This window comes from Nyctereutes procyonoides, unplaced genomic scaffold (assembly GCF_905146905.1).
Source record: "Nyctereutes procyonoides isolate TBG_1078 unplaced genomic scaffold, NYPRO_anot_genome, whole genome shotgun sequence".
In the NCBI taxonomy this organism is placed as follows: Eukaryota; Metazoa; Chordata; class Mammalia; order Carnivora; family Canidae; genus Nyctereutes; species Nyctereutes procyonoides.
The window spans coordinates 16,718,732-16,735,130 of NW_026575144.1; the positions used below are offsets into that span (position 1 = coordinate 16,718,732).

The following is a 16,399-nucleotide window of genomic DNA, read 5'->3' on the forward strand; positions in this document are numbered from 1 at the left end:
CCTAGCAAACTGTAAGAACTAGAAAAGACACAGTGCTAATTATGAGGCTCTTGGCTACTTCAAATGCAAAAGCAAAAATACATACCTGAAAGTAACATGAAAAATCAAGGAAATATGGCATCACAAAAAGAAAATAATTCTCAGCAACCAAGCTCAAAGGCAAAGAACATTACAACCCAATAAAGAATTCAAATAGCTATTATGAAGAAATTCAACAAGTTCCAAGAAAACTCAGGCAATCCAGTGAAATCAGGAATAAAGTTAACGAACAGAAGGAGCTCTTTATCAAAATGATTGATATTCTAAAAAGGAACTGAATGGAAATACTGGACCTGAAGAATTCAGTGAATGAGATGAAGTATATTCATCTATATGAGAGGAGAACATCTGTCTCAGGGAAAATCAGGTGGAGGAAGAATAGTGGCTTGGAGGATACAAATATAGAATTAATACAGTTAAGAGGACTGGAAACTAAGTTTAAAGAGTGAACAAAGCCTTAAAAAACTCTCAGAGTCTGTCAGAAAAGTAAATATCTGAATGATTAGGCCCTAGAAGGGGAAGGGGAGGAGAAGGGGATGAGTTTATTTAAAGAAATATTAGCCAACAACTTCCCAAACCAGGAGAAAGACTTGGACATTCAAGTCCATGAAGCTAACAGCATACCCTGTTATCTCAGTGTAAAAAGACCTTCTCCAAGACACAATTTAATGAAACTGTCAAAAATCAACCATAAAGAATCTCGAAGCCAGGGACAAAAGGAAGGAACTGACAAAGGAACTGCATTAGGCCATCAGATTTCTCAACAGAAACTCTGACAGACCAGGAGAGAGTGGAATAATGTATTTAAAGTGTTGAAATATAAAAATTGCCAGCCAAGACTACTCTGTCTGGCAAAGTTATCCTTTAGATGTGAAAGAGAAATAAAGACTTTCCTAGACAAAAGCCGAGGGAGTTCACTGCCTCTAGACCTGCTTTACAAGAAAAGCTGAAAGGAATTCTTCAAGCTGAATTGGCAAGATGCTAAACCAGGAATATGAAAGCTCACAGCACATTGGAAGTGGGGAAAAATCAAATAATCAGACTTAATGAAATGAAACTCTATGTTCGGACGGTGTGTTAACCATGCAACTCCAATATGGAAGTCAAAGTAGAAGAGTAATAGGAAGTATAGCTCCTAGGGTGCCTAGGTGGCTCAGTCAGGTTGAGTGTCTGACTCTTGGTATCAGCTCAGGTCATGATCTCAGAGTTGTGAGATCAAGTGCCACATTGGCCTCCCCACTCAGTGTGGAGTCTGCTTGGGATTCTCTCTCTGCCGCTCCCCACACTCGCGTGCTCTTTCTAAATAAAAATATTTTTAAAAACCTATACTCTAAATCATTAATGAATGCATGACCCAAAAAGAGGTAAATTGTAACATCAATAATATATGAGAGGGCAGAAGAGGAGCCTTTAATAGATGTTTGAAGATATTACCATCAGCCTAAAATGGAATGTTTCATCTATAAGATATTTTATGTAAATTTACAAGGTAACCACAAAGCAGACCCCTAGAGTGGATCTGCAAAAGACAAAGGGAAACAGAGTGTACCTCCATGGAGTATAATCAGTGTACAAAAGTTGGCATAAACAGAGGGGGGAGGGGAATGCATTGGAAGTACAGAAGGACCAGACAGCAATGAATGAGATGGCATTACTAAGTTCTTACATATCGAATGAACTCAAAATGTACATGGATTATATTTCCCAATCAAAAAAGGCACAGTGTGACTGGATAGGAAGAAAAAACCCTGCATACTGCCTACAAGAGCCCCATTTCAGATTTAAGGATACTTGTACACTCAAAGTGTTGTTTGAATTATGTTCTGCATTTCCTGTTTGAAAATAGACTATTTGAATATAGTTTTTTCTTATGTATAATACATATCATTTCATTAAAAATCCTTAAGCACTTTTATGGAATGTGTGATTCTTTGTAGTTCTTTTCTCCCTTTCTTCTTATTCTTCCTCAACACAAATAACCAGGCAATTGAAGAGTATAACCTATTATCATCAATTTATAAATTCACAAACCTTCCCACATTTATTGTAAAGTTCTTGAACCACTGCATGGTTTGATGAACACAAAGTCCATTTACTATAGGGACAAAGAAAAAATGCAGCAGAAAAGAATTCTCTCTGAGAGCTTGTGATCACCAATTTCTAATATGCCTGAGTAATTGAGATTTAAAAACAAAACTATAGATTTAAATGAAAAGAAAATCCTTGTCTGAATGCCAGTGCCATTTCTTAAAACTTTTCTTTAGCACTTATCTATGTTACTAAGTCAGCACAGAACATAATAGTGTTCTGTGGTTGCTTGTACATATCACTGGGAAATAAAAGTGTTGAATTATGAATTAGTAGTGTTTAGAATTGTCTAAGAGGTCTTTAAATCCAGTGATAAATTCCCTCTGTACCCTTCTTACTATTAATGCTATGAAGGCCGGGTAGTGATGGGTTGTAGAGGGGTTAAGTGGGGATATTGGGGCACCTAATGGCTAAGAATGATATTCTCAATGCATATACATATATATAAATGACTTTCTGAGATGAAGGCTTGGATGCTTGAATGTGTAGGCCCATGAGATGTGTGTCTGTGTGTATACACACATATATACACAGTTTATATAGACATAACATATGTACTAAATTCAATTTATGTAAATATTTACCTAAGTAAAAGATAGTGTTACAAATACAGTTGTTTTTTTTCTTTAATGATGAAGTACTGTGATTACAAAGGCAAAAAAAAAAACAGGTTTATACACTCCGTTTATGTGTAATGAGTAAATTTCACAAACCATAAATTTAAAAATGTACTAAAAAAATGTTTTTTATTTTCTCTGATCCAGTTTAATTTCATATTCAAGGCTAATGGACTTTGCACCAGAATAAAGCTTAGTGTTAGAAACTTAATCCTAGGGCAGCCCGGGTGGCCCAGCAGTTTAGTGTTACCTTCAGCCTGGGGTGTGATCCTGGAGACCCAGGATCGAGTCCCACGTCAGGCTCCCTGCATGTCTCTCCCTCTGCCTGTCTCTCTCTCTCTCTCTCTCTGTCATGAATAAATAAATAAAATCTTAAAAAAAAGAAAGAAAGAAAGAAAGAAAGAAAGAAAGAAAGAAAGAAAGAAAGAAAGAAACTTAATCCTAGACTGTTCAGTGCCATCTTTTGAAATTGATGTTTTCAGTATTGATTCTCACCTTTAAGTTGTGATTCAAATGTCCTCTTGTCAAAGCAATCTTTCCTAACCTCTGTAAGATTATTTTCCCATTTAATAAAAAATTAAAATACAATAAAATTGCTCCCTATTTAAAATTTTACCTTTCCCCATGCCTCTTTTCTACTCCCCCCCACAGTACTTACATCTTCTAACATAGTATTGTTCTATATTTACTTTGTTTATTGCCTGATTCTGCATCAGAACATAATTCTGTAGACTTTTTTGTCCATGTTATTGTATGATCTATCATTAGTTCCTAGAATAGGGCCTAATACATTCTACCACTGAATGAATATTTGTTGTTGAATTTGAATTCACTGTCTACCTCCCTCTTACCACTGGGGCTACCTGTATTTGGGACATCTACCTGATGAGGAGGAGACATTGGATCCACAGTATACCTATTTGATTTTGCTGTCATGAATGAATTATGTCCAAAAAAACTGGAGCTGGACAGAAGTTAAAGCCATAAAGGCAAATTTTATTCAAGAACTGTTGTAATAGGGGAAAAGAGACCTCTGTATCAAACTGGACTCCATTCTGAATCCAGCAAGTACAAGTAGGGATTCATAGCCAAGGAGGTTGGGGACAGTGGATAGAAGATTACTAACAGGAGACATCAAGGAGGAGGGAGATTCTGCAAAACCAGCTTGATAGGATTCTTGCTGAAGGCTGACCTACCTGGTGATAAGATATCCAGAGTGGGAGGTGGGAAATGTGATCAGATACCAAGGGTGGAGGATTTTCATTAAACTGATCCAGTAGGATTCTTGCTAAAATGGAACTAATTGGAACAAGGACACAGTCCAAGATCAGAGTGTGTCTGAAAGAGGGCTCAGAAACATGACTCTAGTTGGTCAGAGGAAAGTGCCTTTGTCAATTATCTTCATTCATCGCTGCTGGCATCTCATGGGGTGCCTGTTTTCACCACTGGTCTTTGGTGATGAGTCTACACAGTCGGTTTCTTCTTCTCATTTGTATCAGTACTCCAGGTCACACTACTCTTCTTTTAGCTCTCTTTAAGACTATGTAGAGAGTGCCAGAAACCTAACATTACCCTCTCCAGCAATTTGGGGTTTGTAGTTTGTTAGTGGAGGGAATGGGGACGGCTGTCTATCAGCCTAGACTTGGTTGGCTGCCACTTCTATTTTTCTGAAGTTGTTCTCTGCAAGGAAGGGCTTGTGTGTGGGAGATTCGTCAGTATGCTCTGGGAAGCAAGACAGAAGTTCACCTTGGCCCTGGGAATCTACCTTGTCTCTACCTGGGTAAGTGCTGGGGAGCTCCAGCTTCCTGCTATACTCTCAAATCTCTCTGGGCAGGAGAAGGAATTTTTATCTGGTTTTCCTTAGGTCTCAATGCATCTGAGCCTTGCTTTTTTGATATTCAAAAGCATAATTTTTAATATCAAAAGGGCTTTTATCTAAAAGACCATTGTCTCTGCAGAGAATCTTCAAAGCCTATTTTAAAAATCCAAAAGCCAAGAGTGGCTTTCTTTGGTCTCTCTCTTGAGATGACCCCTTCTTGCTGCATTGGATACCTTGTGGTTTTGTTTCAAAGGAGCTGTAGGGTAGCAGAAAGACTTGAAGTAAAAAGAAATTGATAAAAAAGGAATTGGGTGGGGCAGGGGAGGCCTCCCAGGCATATCATCATATTATATTTACTTAAAAACAAAAAAGTGAAACAGAAAAAATATATCCCTTGTCTGATTCCTTTCTCATTTCTACATTGAAATGAATTTCCCTGTATTTGTTTTCTGGTGAAGGTTTTTGAATTATCTCTCTCTTCTGTCTGTGGAAATGTCAGTCCAGTATGCATTTTTAATAGATGTGCTCCCAGCAAAACTTGTCCTTAATATCTCTGGTGTGCAGCCATCTGAGATTTTCCCATTTGTTCCAGGGAACTTGAAGGGCTGATTTGGTTTTGAAATTTACACCTAACATCCACTGAACTTGGACATAATCTTTTCATGTTTACTGCACATCTTTCACAGCATAATGACTTCCAAGCTTCATTTAACCTGATTCCTGGTAAACAAGTCAGTTTGAGAGGTGGGAAAGGCTAGAAAAAAGGGCTTTCCTGCCTAGCGGTTTTGGTGTTCTGCCCTGTTTTTTGTTACACCACTTTAATTGCCCCTTTAGTGATATTATATTGAACATGTTGTTTCAAAGGCTCATTTAGAATACCTGCTTAGGAAAAACGGTGGGAACGAGGTACGAAACGAAATTGCTACTCAACATGACAGCTCATCAGTGGAGCCAAACTCTATCAATTTTTTGTTTACATCTTTGGTAATTTGATGCAGATAAAGCTGGCAGTTTGCCAGTTATGTTTTATTTTTCCAGGCAAAAATGTATTTTAAAAAAGAAACTGAAGCCTAGTATATATAGCTTATTAATCTTAGTGTTTTATTTTAATTATGGACTGTATGCTACATCAAAATAAATTGAGAGCCAGTAACTGCAAAGGAATTTTGATGCCTTGGAAAGTGAGTATATTGATTGTATTTATTTAGTTCCATATATATTTCTCATAAGCTAAACTTCAGGATGAATGATGGAATGGGAACTTTGCATATTCAAGGAAAGGAAGTTGAAAGGATACCTAGTGAACAGATAGATTGCAGGAAAAAGAGATCTAGTGACTGATTCTAGTAGAATTTTCCCAGAAAGCTCAAGGAGGTAGTAACACATTGATGTTTTTAACATGAGCTATATGTATTTGGTGCTAATATAATTACTAATGATAGGACTTTTCCCTATGATTTGGGCTATGAAATTCTACTTCCCAAGAATTGGTACAGCAGTCTTGCTTTTCTTTTCAATTTCTGGAAATTAATCTGAAACTTTACTTAAAACCCCTTAGCTTCCAAGGCTTATGTCAATCACATTTTACTCAAAAGCTTTTCTTTTTGTTCTTTTTTAACCACAAAAAGATAATATTTCCTATTAATAGTCGATCTTTATTTACCTCATGAAATTATATTAGTAAGGTGAAATGGACATTATTTGCCAAAGTTCATTTATGCTCTTTAAAAAAAAATTCTATTTTGATATAATGGATTGACTCTTACTTTGTCAACATGTACTACAAACAGCAAAGAGTTTTATAAATCATTGTTGATACTGATTCATATTCGTTAGGTATTTGTGATCAAATACAGTAGGTTGGGGTGCCTGGGTGGCTCAGCCAGTGAAGCGTCTGCCTTTGACTCAGGTTGTGATCCCGGGGTCCTGAAGTCAAGCCCCACATCGGGCTCCCTGCTCTGTGAGGAGCCTACTTCTCCCTCTCCCTCCGCCTGCCACTCCCCCTGCTCGTGCGCACTCTCTGTCAAGTGAATAAATAAAATCTTTTTAAAAAATACGATAGGTTTAAGTCTATGAATTTCAAGAATATTTGTATTTACTATAGATGATTTGAAATATGTTTGATTAACTATGACTAACTATGGAAATAAGGTTCAGGTGAAATGGGAGTTAGTAATTTACTTAGTGGGATGGGATTATTAGCTATTTGCAAGAATCACTTGAAACTTATAATCCTTTCTTGTACAGGGTTATGAAGAAGAGTAAAATGAATTGCTGTCTACATCTAAAAATGAGCATGAACTACATTAATTCTTGTGCTGTTTTAAATCAGCAAATGCAAATATGGGTTTTCATTGTGACCACAGATTAAGGCAACTGTAGTAGATATTCCATGTAGGAAGGGGAAATTTTAAAAAATCAGGAGAAACATATTATATCTTATATTATCCAGCTTTATACATTAGGAGAACTTATCGATAATGTTTGACTTGGAAGGACCTCGTTCTCATCCTCTACTTCTCAAATATATCCCCTACCCCCGTCACCCCATTCCGTCTGAGATATTGAGGGAAAATATACCATTAGAATTGGTTGCCAGAGAGGATTTTTACTTTTTTCAACATATTTACCATTAATATGGCTTAGGCTCTAAATAATTTTTTCATAGATCAGTTTCAAAACTCTGTCCTGTGTGTCTCCTCTGTGACAGCTGGGAGAGCTCAGGGCCATTGGAAAATTGGAGAAGAAAGAATTGTGTGCTGTTGGGCTGCCCCGTGCTGGGCAATTGTGAGGAAGCCAGGACGGGGGAGGATGTCAAGCAGAGATGGGAAGGGGACAGTAGAGAAGATTGAGATCTTTATCATTGCTCTTAAAGCTGCTCTATGCTGCATTCCAGCAATTACATTAAACTTGGAAACTAGACTCTGCTAGCTTGATCATCTGTCGGTGCATTAGAAATGTATTTGGAGCTCTTTCTTGAAGAAAATATTCTCTGAATGAGAACTTGTATATGGGCTGTACTTACAGTTTGTAGATTTATCTATTTATAATCAGAATTCCATAACCTACAATGATTTGTATGAGCAGTTAAAAAAATCCCATGTGACTTCTTTATTAAGAAAATAAAGGAAAAATATTGTTAATAACTGAAACATACAGAGTTCTGATTTAAAACAGAACAAAATTTCTCATGTATAAATGTAGCTTGGAATGTAAATTGAATGACATAAGGCCATAATTAGCCATAATTGTTAAAATTGCCAGACTAATCTAATCCCCTTAAACAAAACATTTCTAATACTTTTGTCTATAGATAAATTATTTATAAAATATGAGATGTCTTACAATGAAATAGGAGTAACTAAGGCAATCTCAGCTTTATTCATGCTTAAAAATTATTTATTGCCATAACACATCAATTCATTCAACATATCTTTATTGAATGCCTACCAGGAATCAGGCACTATTCCTGGTTTTGTGGATAGCAAGGAACAAAGCAGACAAACTCCCTGCTGTAAAGAAGCTTACCTGGTCATTCTACTAGCCATAGCCCAGAATACTTCAAAGAATAAAGATAACATAGTTTATTTCCGCATTTTCTCATGTTCTGTTAATTTTTTTTAACTGCGTAATTAGCTGGCAAATTTTCATTGTACAAAGGAGAATCTTTGAGATGAAGATGCATGTACCTTTATATTAATTTGGTATATAAAGTTAATTCTTTCAAAAGCTATGGATCGAAGGGCTGCTTATCTGCCATGCGTGGTTTTGAGTATAACGGCAGTTAGAAAAATGGATTAGAAACAGATCCTGACCTCAAGGCATGGTTGATTATAAGGAGTGTAACGATGACAGGAGAATAGAAGAGAAGCAGCTGTAAAATAGGCTTTGTTCGAATCTCAGTAGTTAAATAGAATGAGTTGACTCTGTGTGTGTGCGGGAAGGGGCGAGGAGCAGAGCAGTATTATTGCCCTAATAGGTACATGTTGAAAATTTTGTATTTTCAATTTTATATTTCTTCCAGAAGATGAAAACTTAACACTTGTTTTAGTACTTTCTCTCCATTTCAGAGTATGGAAGTAGTCTCTGGTAAGAGTTAGTTAAAATCCAGGCCTTAATAATATTTTAGATGATTATATACCTGGGATATCCTACTTTCTATCTTATCCAGAGGCTCCCTAAATTATATAACTAGGAAAGGCAAGTAGGAAAATAACTTATAAACGCATTAAAGTCTCCCTATGGCATAATGAACAGCTAGTATCTGTAAGGACCCACAGATTTATTAAACACATAAATATACAAATTAATATAATGTTTAAAAGTTCAAGAAAATGAGAACAGAAAGAGAACTTCTTCAGATGTTTCTACTGGTAACCATTATTTTGGTTTGTACTATAAAAAAGCCTCAATAGTTTGGAATTCAGTAAGTCCTTCTCACCTTTTAGAGGTAGGTAAGTTGTTTCATTTTTTGTTTTATTGGCATAAAATTGAAGACCACGATCATGTGGCCTTTCTACCTAATGAGTTATTAGCTAAACTGAAGGGTTCCCAGCTTGCTGACCAGTGGTAACCACTTTGGTTTAAGGAACACTTAGAAGTAGGTAGGGCCATAAAAAGACTGATACAGAGATTTTTAAGCCTTGACTTTTTTGGAAAGGCCAATTATATACTTCTTTTGTTTTGCTTTGTAGTTACCAGCTGACAAGTGGGTATAAGCCTGCCCCAATGGACCTGAGCTTTATCAAACTCACCCCATCTCAGGAAGCAATGGTGGACAAGTTGGCAGAAAATGCTCATAATGTATGGGCCCGAGATCGAATCCGGCAGGGCTGGACTTACGGCATCCAACAGGTACAGGGGAATGTAGCTTTATGGCCTGGAGGCTGAGATTTACTTAAGTGGTAATCAGCATAATTCCTAACAGGAGAGATTAAATAATGACTGGGTTGAAACTCACATGCATATCTTAATGTATATATATGCTAACACACCTGTTCTGTGCTGGGCTCAGGAAGTCAGATGACCATAACCCTGAGTGTGAACAGGAGGTACCAGTGAACTTTAACCAGGACAGTGATTTATAACTTGGTTTTGTGGCATTTCTCTCTCTTAGATGGTATTTAAGGAGAAACTTTTGAAATATGAGAAGATTGAGATAAAATAGTAATAAAAGAGGTCCACTGTTCCTCCTTCGAAACTCCTGGGGCCAGATGAATGTCAGAATCCAGATATCTTTCGGTTTCCAGGATGGTGATATGGTGATATATTACATATTTCTTAGCACCCTCCGCAGGTAGCAGAATGTAAATTACTATTTGTTAGGCACAGCATAGGCATGATAATACCAAGAGGGATAAATAAAGACTATAAAACAGGCTTGCATCAATTCAGATCATGTTTTACCAACTGAGATTGTGTTCAACTTAGTAAAGGATGAGTTTTCTTAGGTTTCTGGATTTCAGAGTCTTGGATCTCTCTATTCATGGTGGTGTGCTTGTTGTGGGAGTGGCTAAGTCATGGAGCACATCCCAAGGCAGCATAGTAGAAGGCCCAAGAGCAAATTTGAGCCTTGCCTCTTAGTTACCAGGTGACCTTGGGCAGGCTACTTAAATTCTCTGCACTACTTGGGGACACCTGGGTGGCTTAGGGGTTGAGCGCCTGCCTTTGGCCCAGGTTGTGATCCTGGAGTCCCGAGATTGAGTCCTGCATTGGGCCCCCTGCATGGAGCCTGCTTCTCCCTCTGCCTGTGTCTCTGCCCCCCCCTCCTCTCTTGAATAAATAAATAAAATCTTAAAAAAAATTATCTGCACCACTGTTTCCTCATCAGTCAGTGATTTCACTTCATTATATAACTTACATATGAGAAAGGCTTCCAGCAGTACTGGCCCCTACCAAATACGTCAGGTGGTTTGCTCTTCAATAGCATGTCCAGAGTTTTACTCATATTCTCTTTAACTCTGACAACACTTCTGTGAGGGAGGAATCATTTTGATTCCCAGTTCACATATGGTGTACAGGGAGGCTTCACGGGAACAGTTTGCCCAGTGCTACACAGCTAGCAGGTGGCAGACCCTGCTTGGGCCTTCTGACTCCAGAGCCAACATTCTTCGCTTCTTTGTTGCAGTACATCTTGCCAGCTCAGTTTGGGCTGCCTTTACTTAAAAATTTTCAGGAATAAAATGTTTTCTCACTTACAGGCTTAGCCTATTGTTTAGGATCTAGCCTAAACATTGGTTTGAAAAAGTGAGTTTTGAAAATCCTTCTAAGCCAGTGACTTTTTGGCATTAGAAAGGCTAAAGGAAACTTGAAGAACCTTGATTTACCTCATAAAATATATTTTTATGTTGAATTAAGCTGGTTGTAACTGATGTGAATGTCAACACTAAATCTGCTTAAGCATTTTGTGTGTGTGTGTGTGTGCGTGAGAGAGAGACAGAGAGACACAGAGACAGAGAGAACCTAAACCTTATAACCATGTACCCAAGAGGGATCAGAGCCCCACACTGGCTCTCTGCAAAAGGAGGGCTACCTTGCTGTGAAGTCCATGTAGCTCTGTTAGACAAACCAGGATTTCCTGGAGTCCCTCTCTTCAGGTCGGGGCGGGGGGTGTGCTTCCTGTGTATATGGTTCCTCATAAAAGCACAGGCTTTTTGAGCCTACCAGAACTTTCATTTGGATAATTTCCCCACTCTTTCTCTCAGGGTCCATCTTGCTCCCGCCATATTCCCCACTGGCATAAGCATATTTGCCAGATTCTGTATGAGTGCTGTCTTGAATTTTTCATCACCTTCTTGTTGACATAATTTAGTTTAGAACATCATTGAAAGTCCTTGAGAGCAGTTTACTTGGATTACTACTTCTCTGTCCCTCTAGCTCTGCTGCTTTCAAACATGAGTGTGCATCGGATCCCTTGGGGAGCACCTTTTAACAGATTCTCAGGACACCATCTTTAGAGAGTATGATTTTTTTTTAAGATTTTATTTATTTATTCATGAGAGACACAAAGAGAGAGAGAGGCAGAGACACAGGCAGAGGGAGAAGCAGGCTCCATACAGGGAGCCCGATGTGAGACTCCATCCCAGGTCTCCAGGATCAGGCCCTGGGCCGAAGGCGGCGCTAAACCGCTGAGCCACCCAGGCTGCCCTAGAGAGTATGATTCATTCAAGGCTTCAGACTTTCTGTAGAGGAAAAGTTTGGAGGCAAAAACCACTTTAGAAGAGAGGGCTGCTGGGTGATGTGTCTGGCACCTGTGCTGTACTCTGTTTACACTGTTGGTTTACTTAGGGTGGCTTTGTAATGGTGCTCCCCACCAAGCAATCTAGGTGATCTGGACTCCAACCTGTCAGTCCATGCTTATGTATTCAGGAGCAGGTATTTAGTACAGATTTGCTAGAGAGACAGTAAAATATAGTAGGGAAAGCTTTCCTTGCTCCTAGTCACCCAGAACAAAGCCAGTCTACCATGTAGCATATTTGTTTTGAGGTTTGGAAGGATCCACAGCCTCCTCATTCTTCATCGTGCTCAAGTTAACCCGAGATTTGAGAATGCTTCCTGAAAAATGGAAAGTCTGACAAAATCTGCAGCAGAGTTTCAGAGAATCGATGGAAAGAAGTGGTTTCTTTTGCCAGGCTAGTAGGAGAGCCAGATTTCATGCTTTGCCAACAGCAGTCTCATCACATTTTAAACCTGGAGCCTCGTTTGTAATAACCAAATTGTGAGTTTTGTACGTACTTCAGTGCTTTTGCTATTAACTGGTTTCACAGGTTGGTGGAGTCCCCCTAATGCATAGTGTTCAGGCTAGTTGAGTTCATAGAATGGTTGTCTGTAACACACTGGGTTTTTCTGAGAGAGGGCCTGCAGCCATAAGTTGTTTGTAGACTAAAATCACTGAGAGGTGACCAGTGATCACTTGGCTCTTCTTGTAACAAAACTTGTCTGTCAACTGTACATGGAAATTCTGTGTTCTCTAAATTAGTCCATTGCCCTGTGATCCTGGCAGATGGACGGTGGTGGAAATGATCCTTCCAGTTGGCTTTTGTTATTTTATTGTTTTTACTTTTTCTTCTCCTGGGGAGGGCCTGCAGTTACTCATTTGATTCAGTCTTTTATATTGCTAGGGGTTCAGTAACTTCCTTAACCCGAGAAGACCAAGGGTGTGGGGGAGCAGCTTTTATCTCAGGGGCTTTACTTTCTGTTGTATTTGGCAGCTGTCTCATTTCCAGAATGATTGCTTTAGTACTGCTTTGATGACCAACACCTTTTCTCTTCCTGTAGGATGTAAAGAACAGAAGAAACCCTCGCCTGGTTCCCTACACTCTTCTAGATGACCGCACCAAGAAATCCAATAAAGACAGCCTCCGTGAAGCTGTTCGCACGCTGCTGGGGTATGGCTACAACCTGGAAGCACCAGATCAGGATCATGGTATTTTGGTTTTCCTTTCTTCCTCTCAGGTTGCAAAATTGTGTGGTAGTTCTTCAAAGCCAAATAATTGACTCAAAGTGGGAAGTACAAAATTAAGTCCTTCAAGATGTCATCTAGTTTGTAACTTAAGCCAGTGGTTCAGAGCATTTTTTTCCTCAAGTACACTTGAGGGATTAAATCCATCTCTCAGAAGAGTGTCTCACCACCTGTGATTCTGCCCAGGGACAAAACTAGTTTACCTTCCCAAAGAGTCTGAGGTGAGCAGTGGAACTCTGATATTGCCCCCTCCCCCGATCTCCCAGCTATCCTTAAGAAGAGCTGGCTTAGTTGTTTATGGGAATAAACCTATAGCTAGTGTCTATGAATCTTCATTATTGATGCTCCTACCTGTAGGCAATATTAACTAATTAGTGCAACATTTTGCTTTAAGGTGAACATGCTAGATTAGACATTCAATAAATATGTATGGAAGAAATGGATTTTCAGAGGTTTTATGAAGAACACATTTCCCTTAAATCATACCTTTTAAGAATATGATTTAAAATATCAGTTCCTTTATCCTTTGCCTGAAGTTTCAATTGATATAAATATCCATATTTTTAAAATTACCGAGTGAAATAAACAATGTGTGTTTCCTTATAGTGCCTATACTTTTTTTGGTAGAAAGTTTTAAACAGTGTATTCTCAATGTTCTCTAGTGAGTAATATTTTCAGTGTTTCTTGATAGAAATCCAGACTGTAGGGACACCTGGGTGGCTCAATGGTTGAGCATCTGCCTTTGGCTCAGGTTATGATTCCGGGATCCTGGGATCGAATCTGACATCAGGCTCCCCACGGGGAGCCTGCTTCTCCCTCTGCCTAAGTCTCTGCCTCTTTCTCTCTCTGTGTCTCTCATGAAAAAATAAATAAGATCTTAAAAAAAAAAAAAAAGAAACCCAGACTGTAAGTTGTAATAGTAGCTAATATGCTTATCATGTGCAACAGGTATTTCTAAGACTTTCACAATTACATAATCCTCACAGTAGTCACGCTATGGGGATGGTCCATGCAGTATGCTCATTTTATAGATAAGGAACCTGAGATTCTGAGACTTCTCTGAATGGAAAGCCATGTACCATGTTGTAGATGCAGAATCCCATCCCCAGGCATTCTGACTCCAAATTTCAGTCCCTGGAGTTGATTCAGTATGTAGTTACATCTTAATGGCTCTTAGTGTAGATACTGAATCTTTACATTTGTTGCAAATAAAATTAGATATTCCCTTGATAACAATAATATTCACAATCATGATGTAACTCCTTATTTTATCTTGAAGTCAGTTTTATAACAACATATCTGGTAGGCCCTCATTAACCAGATGCTACTATGAAAGGAACCAGGAGGATGCCTGTCTTAATGACTGTCGTCCCCATGAAAGGTGGAATGGAAGTAAATAATACAAGGTTCCTAAGCTAAGACAACAATTGAAAACAGTTCTGCGAATGTCTGGTATACAATATGCCCTTAAAGCTAATTGCTTCTTTTTTTATTATACATTTAAATTGAAGTGTAATTTACATACAATAAAATACATAGCTCTTCACTGTTCAGTTTGGTGAATTTTGATAGTTAAATACACAAAAGGTACCACCACCCAAAACAACAGGGGGAACATATTTTTCATTATAAAAAGTTCCCTCCTATCTCCAACAAAATAACCACTTTCTAAATTTTGTTGTCACAGATTAATTTTGCCTTTTCTTATACTTTGCTTATAAATGTAATCGATATTATATATTTTGTCTACGTACTTTTGTTCCACATGTTTTTGTGATCATATGTGTTTTTATATGTGTCATAGAATTATTGAGTGGTGTTCTATTCTAATAAACCATCCTTTTTTTAAAAAAAAACCATCCTTTTTTTAATCCATTCTTCTGTTGATGAAGATTTGGATTATTTCCAGTTGTTGGCTATTATGAATAAAACTGCTATGAACACTTGCAGACAGTCTTTGTGTAGACTTACACTTTTCGTTTCTCTTGGGTAAATATATAAGTAAAACTACCGAGCCATAGTGTTACGGGATTGCAGGGTTCTTGTCTCATGGAGTCGAAGAATCAATCTTGTGGACATGAAAGGATGGAATGAAGTGAAAATTTATTAAGTGACGGTGAGAACCAAAAGGAAAGAGAAAGCTCTCTAGAGTGAGAAGGGTCCTGAATTGAGTTGTCACTGAGGGTTTTTAGGGCTGCTCCTTTATTGAAAACTTGACCAGGGAGCTTTTGATTTTGAGATTCTTGTGCTGTCTTGGTTTGAGCAAGGACTATTGATAACACTGTTAATGACTTATATCTCTGAGATTTGGTCATTTTTTGTGATTACACTGTTGCTAACAACAACAACAACAACAACAACAAAATCCCACCGATCCAGATGTTCTGGACTAAGAGGATAAACTGGCTAAGTGCTTTTGCCCATCAGGAATAGTTTCAGAGCCTAGTCAGGGGCTCCCCTGCCTCTCCTGGCCTTTACCTTAACTCTTTCCTTACTTTATAAGAAGATTCCAAATGGTTGTGCAAACTTATTTTATTCCCATGACCAGTGTAGAAGGGTGCCAGTTGCTCCCACATCTTGGTCAAGAATTGATAGTGAATCTTTCTGATTTTAACAATTCTGGTAGATGCCAAATGGATCGTTCAGTTTTAATCCTCATGCTCTTCTTGAATAATAACGTTGAAGTTTTTTTCTTGTGGTTATTGGTATATGTGTTTTTTCAAAACTATATCCATTTTAAAAATTGCATTGTTTTGTTTTCTTTTTATTGAATTGTAAGTATATGTAATTGTAAGCATCTATCTATACATACATAAAACTTTTCTGGATATAAGGATTATGTCAGATATGGGAAACAACTTCTCACAGTTTATGGATTGTGCTTTCATTTTCTCCTTGCACAGGGACCATGCTAATCTTCTCTGTATCATTCCAATTTTAGTATAAGTGCTGCTGAAGCAAACACTGTGCTTTCATTTTCTCAATGAGATCTTTCAGAGAGCAGAACATTCTCAATTTTGATGAAGTCCATTCATGATTTTTTCCCTTAATAGTTGTACGTTTTATGTCCTGAAAAAATCTTTGCTTATGCAAAAAACAAAGATTTTCTTTTGTGCTTTCTTCCTAAGTTTTATTATTTTACTTTTCGGGTAGGTCTATAATCTAATTTGAGTTGAGTTTTCTTTATAATGAGAGACTAAGGCCAAGGTTCATTTTTGTCCAGGTGGATATCCAGCTGTCTCAGCACTATTTATTGGAACAAATTATCCTTTCCCACCAAATTATCTTTGTCAAATACCTCTTGACCATTGGGTTTTATTGATATATACATTTATCTTTTTTTATTTTACATTTTTTTATTGTTTTGTTTATTTA

At 37.9% G+C, this 16,399-nt stretch overlaps 1 protein-coding gene and 1 non-coding gene across 2 annotated transcripts in view; one reads left to right on the forward strand and one right to left on the reverse strand.

Annotated features, from left to right (window-relative positions):
• The window catches only part of RYR2 (ryanodine receptor 2), a 755,069-nt gene that overhangs the window by 461,523 nt on the left and 277,147 nt on the right, over positions 1-16,399 (forward strand). The window contains exons 26-27 of the mRNA XM_055308992.1: positions 9,258-9,417; positions 12,841-12,988. Coding sequence (XP_055164967.1) covers positions 9,258-9,417; positions 12,841-12,988 — 308 coding nt within the window. The remainder of the gene's footprint in view (positions 1-9,257; positions 9,418-12,840; positions 12,989-16,399) is intronic.
• Positions 15,878-15,989, reverse strand: LOC129499282 (U6 spliceosomal RNA). Its single transcript, XR_008662332.1, has one exon. It is a non-coding gene; the product is annotated as a U6 spliceosomal RNA (small nuclear RNA).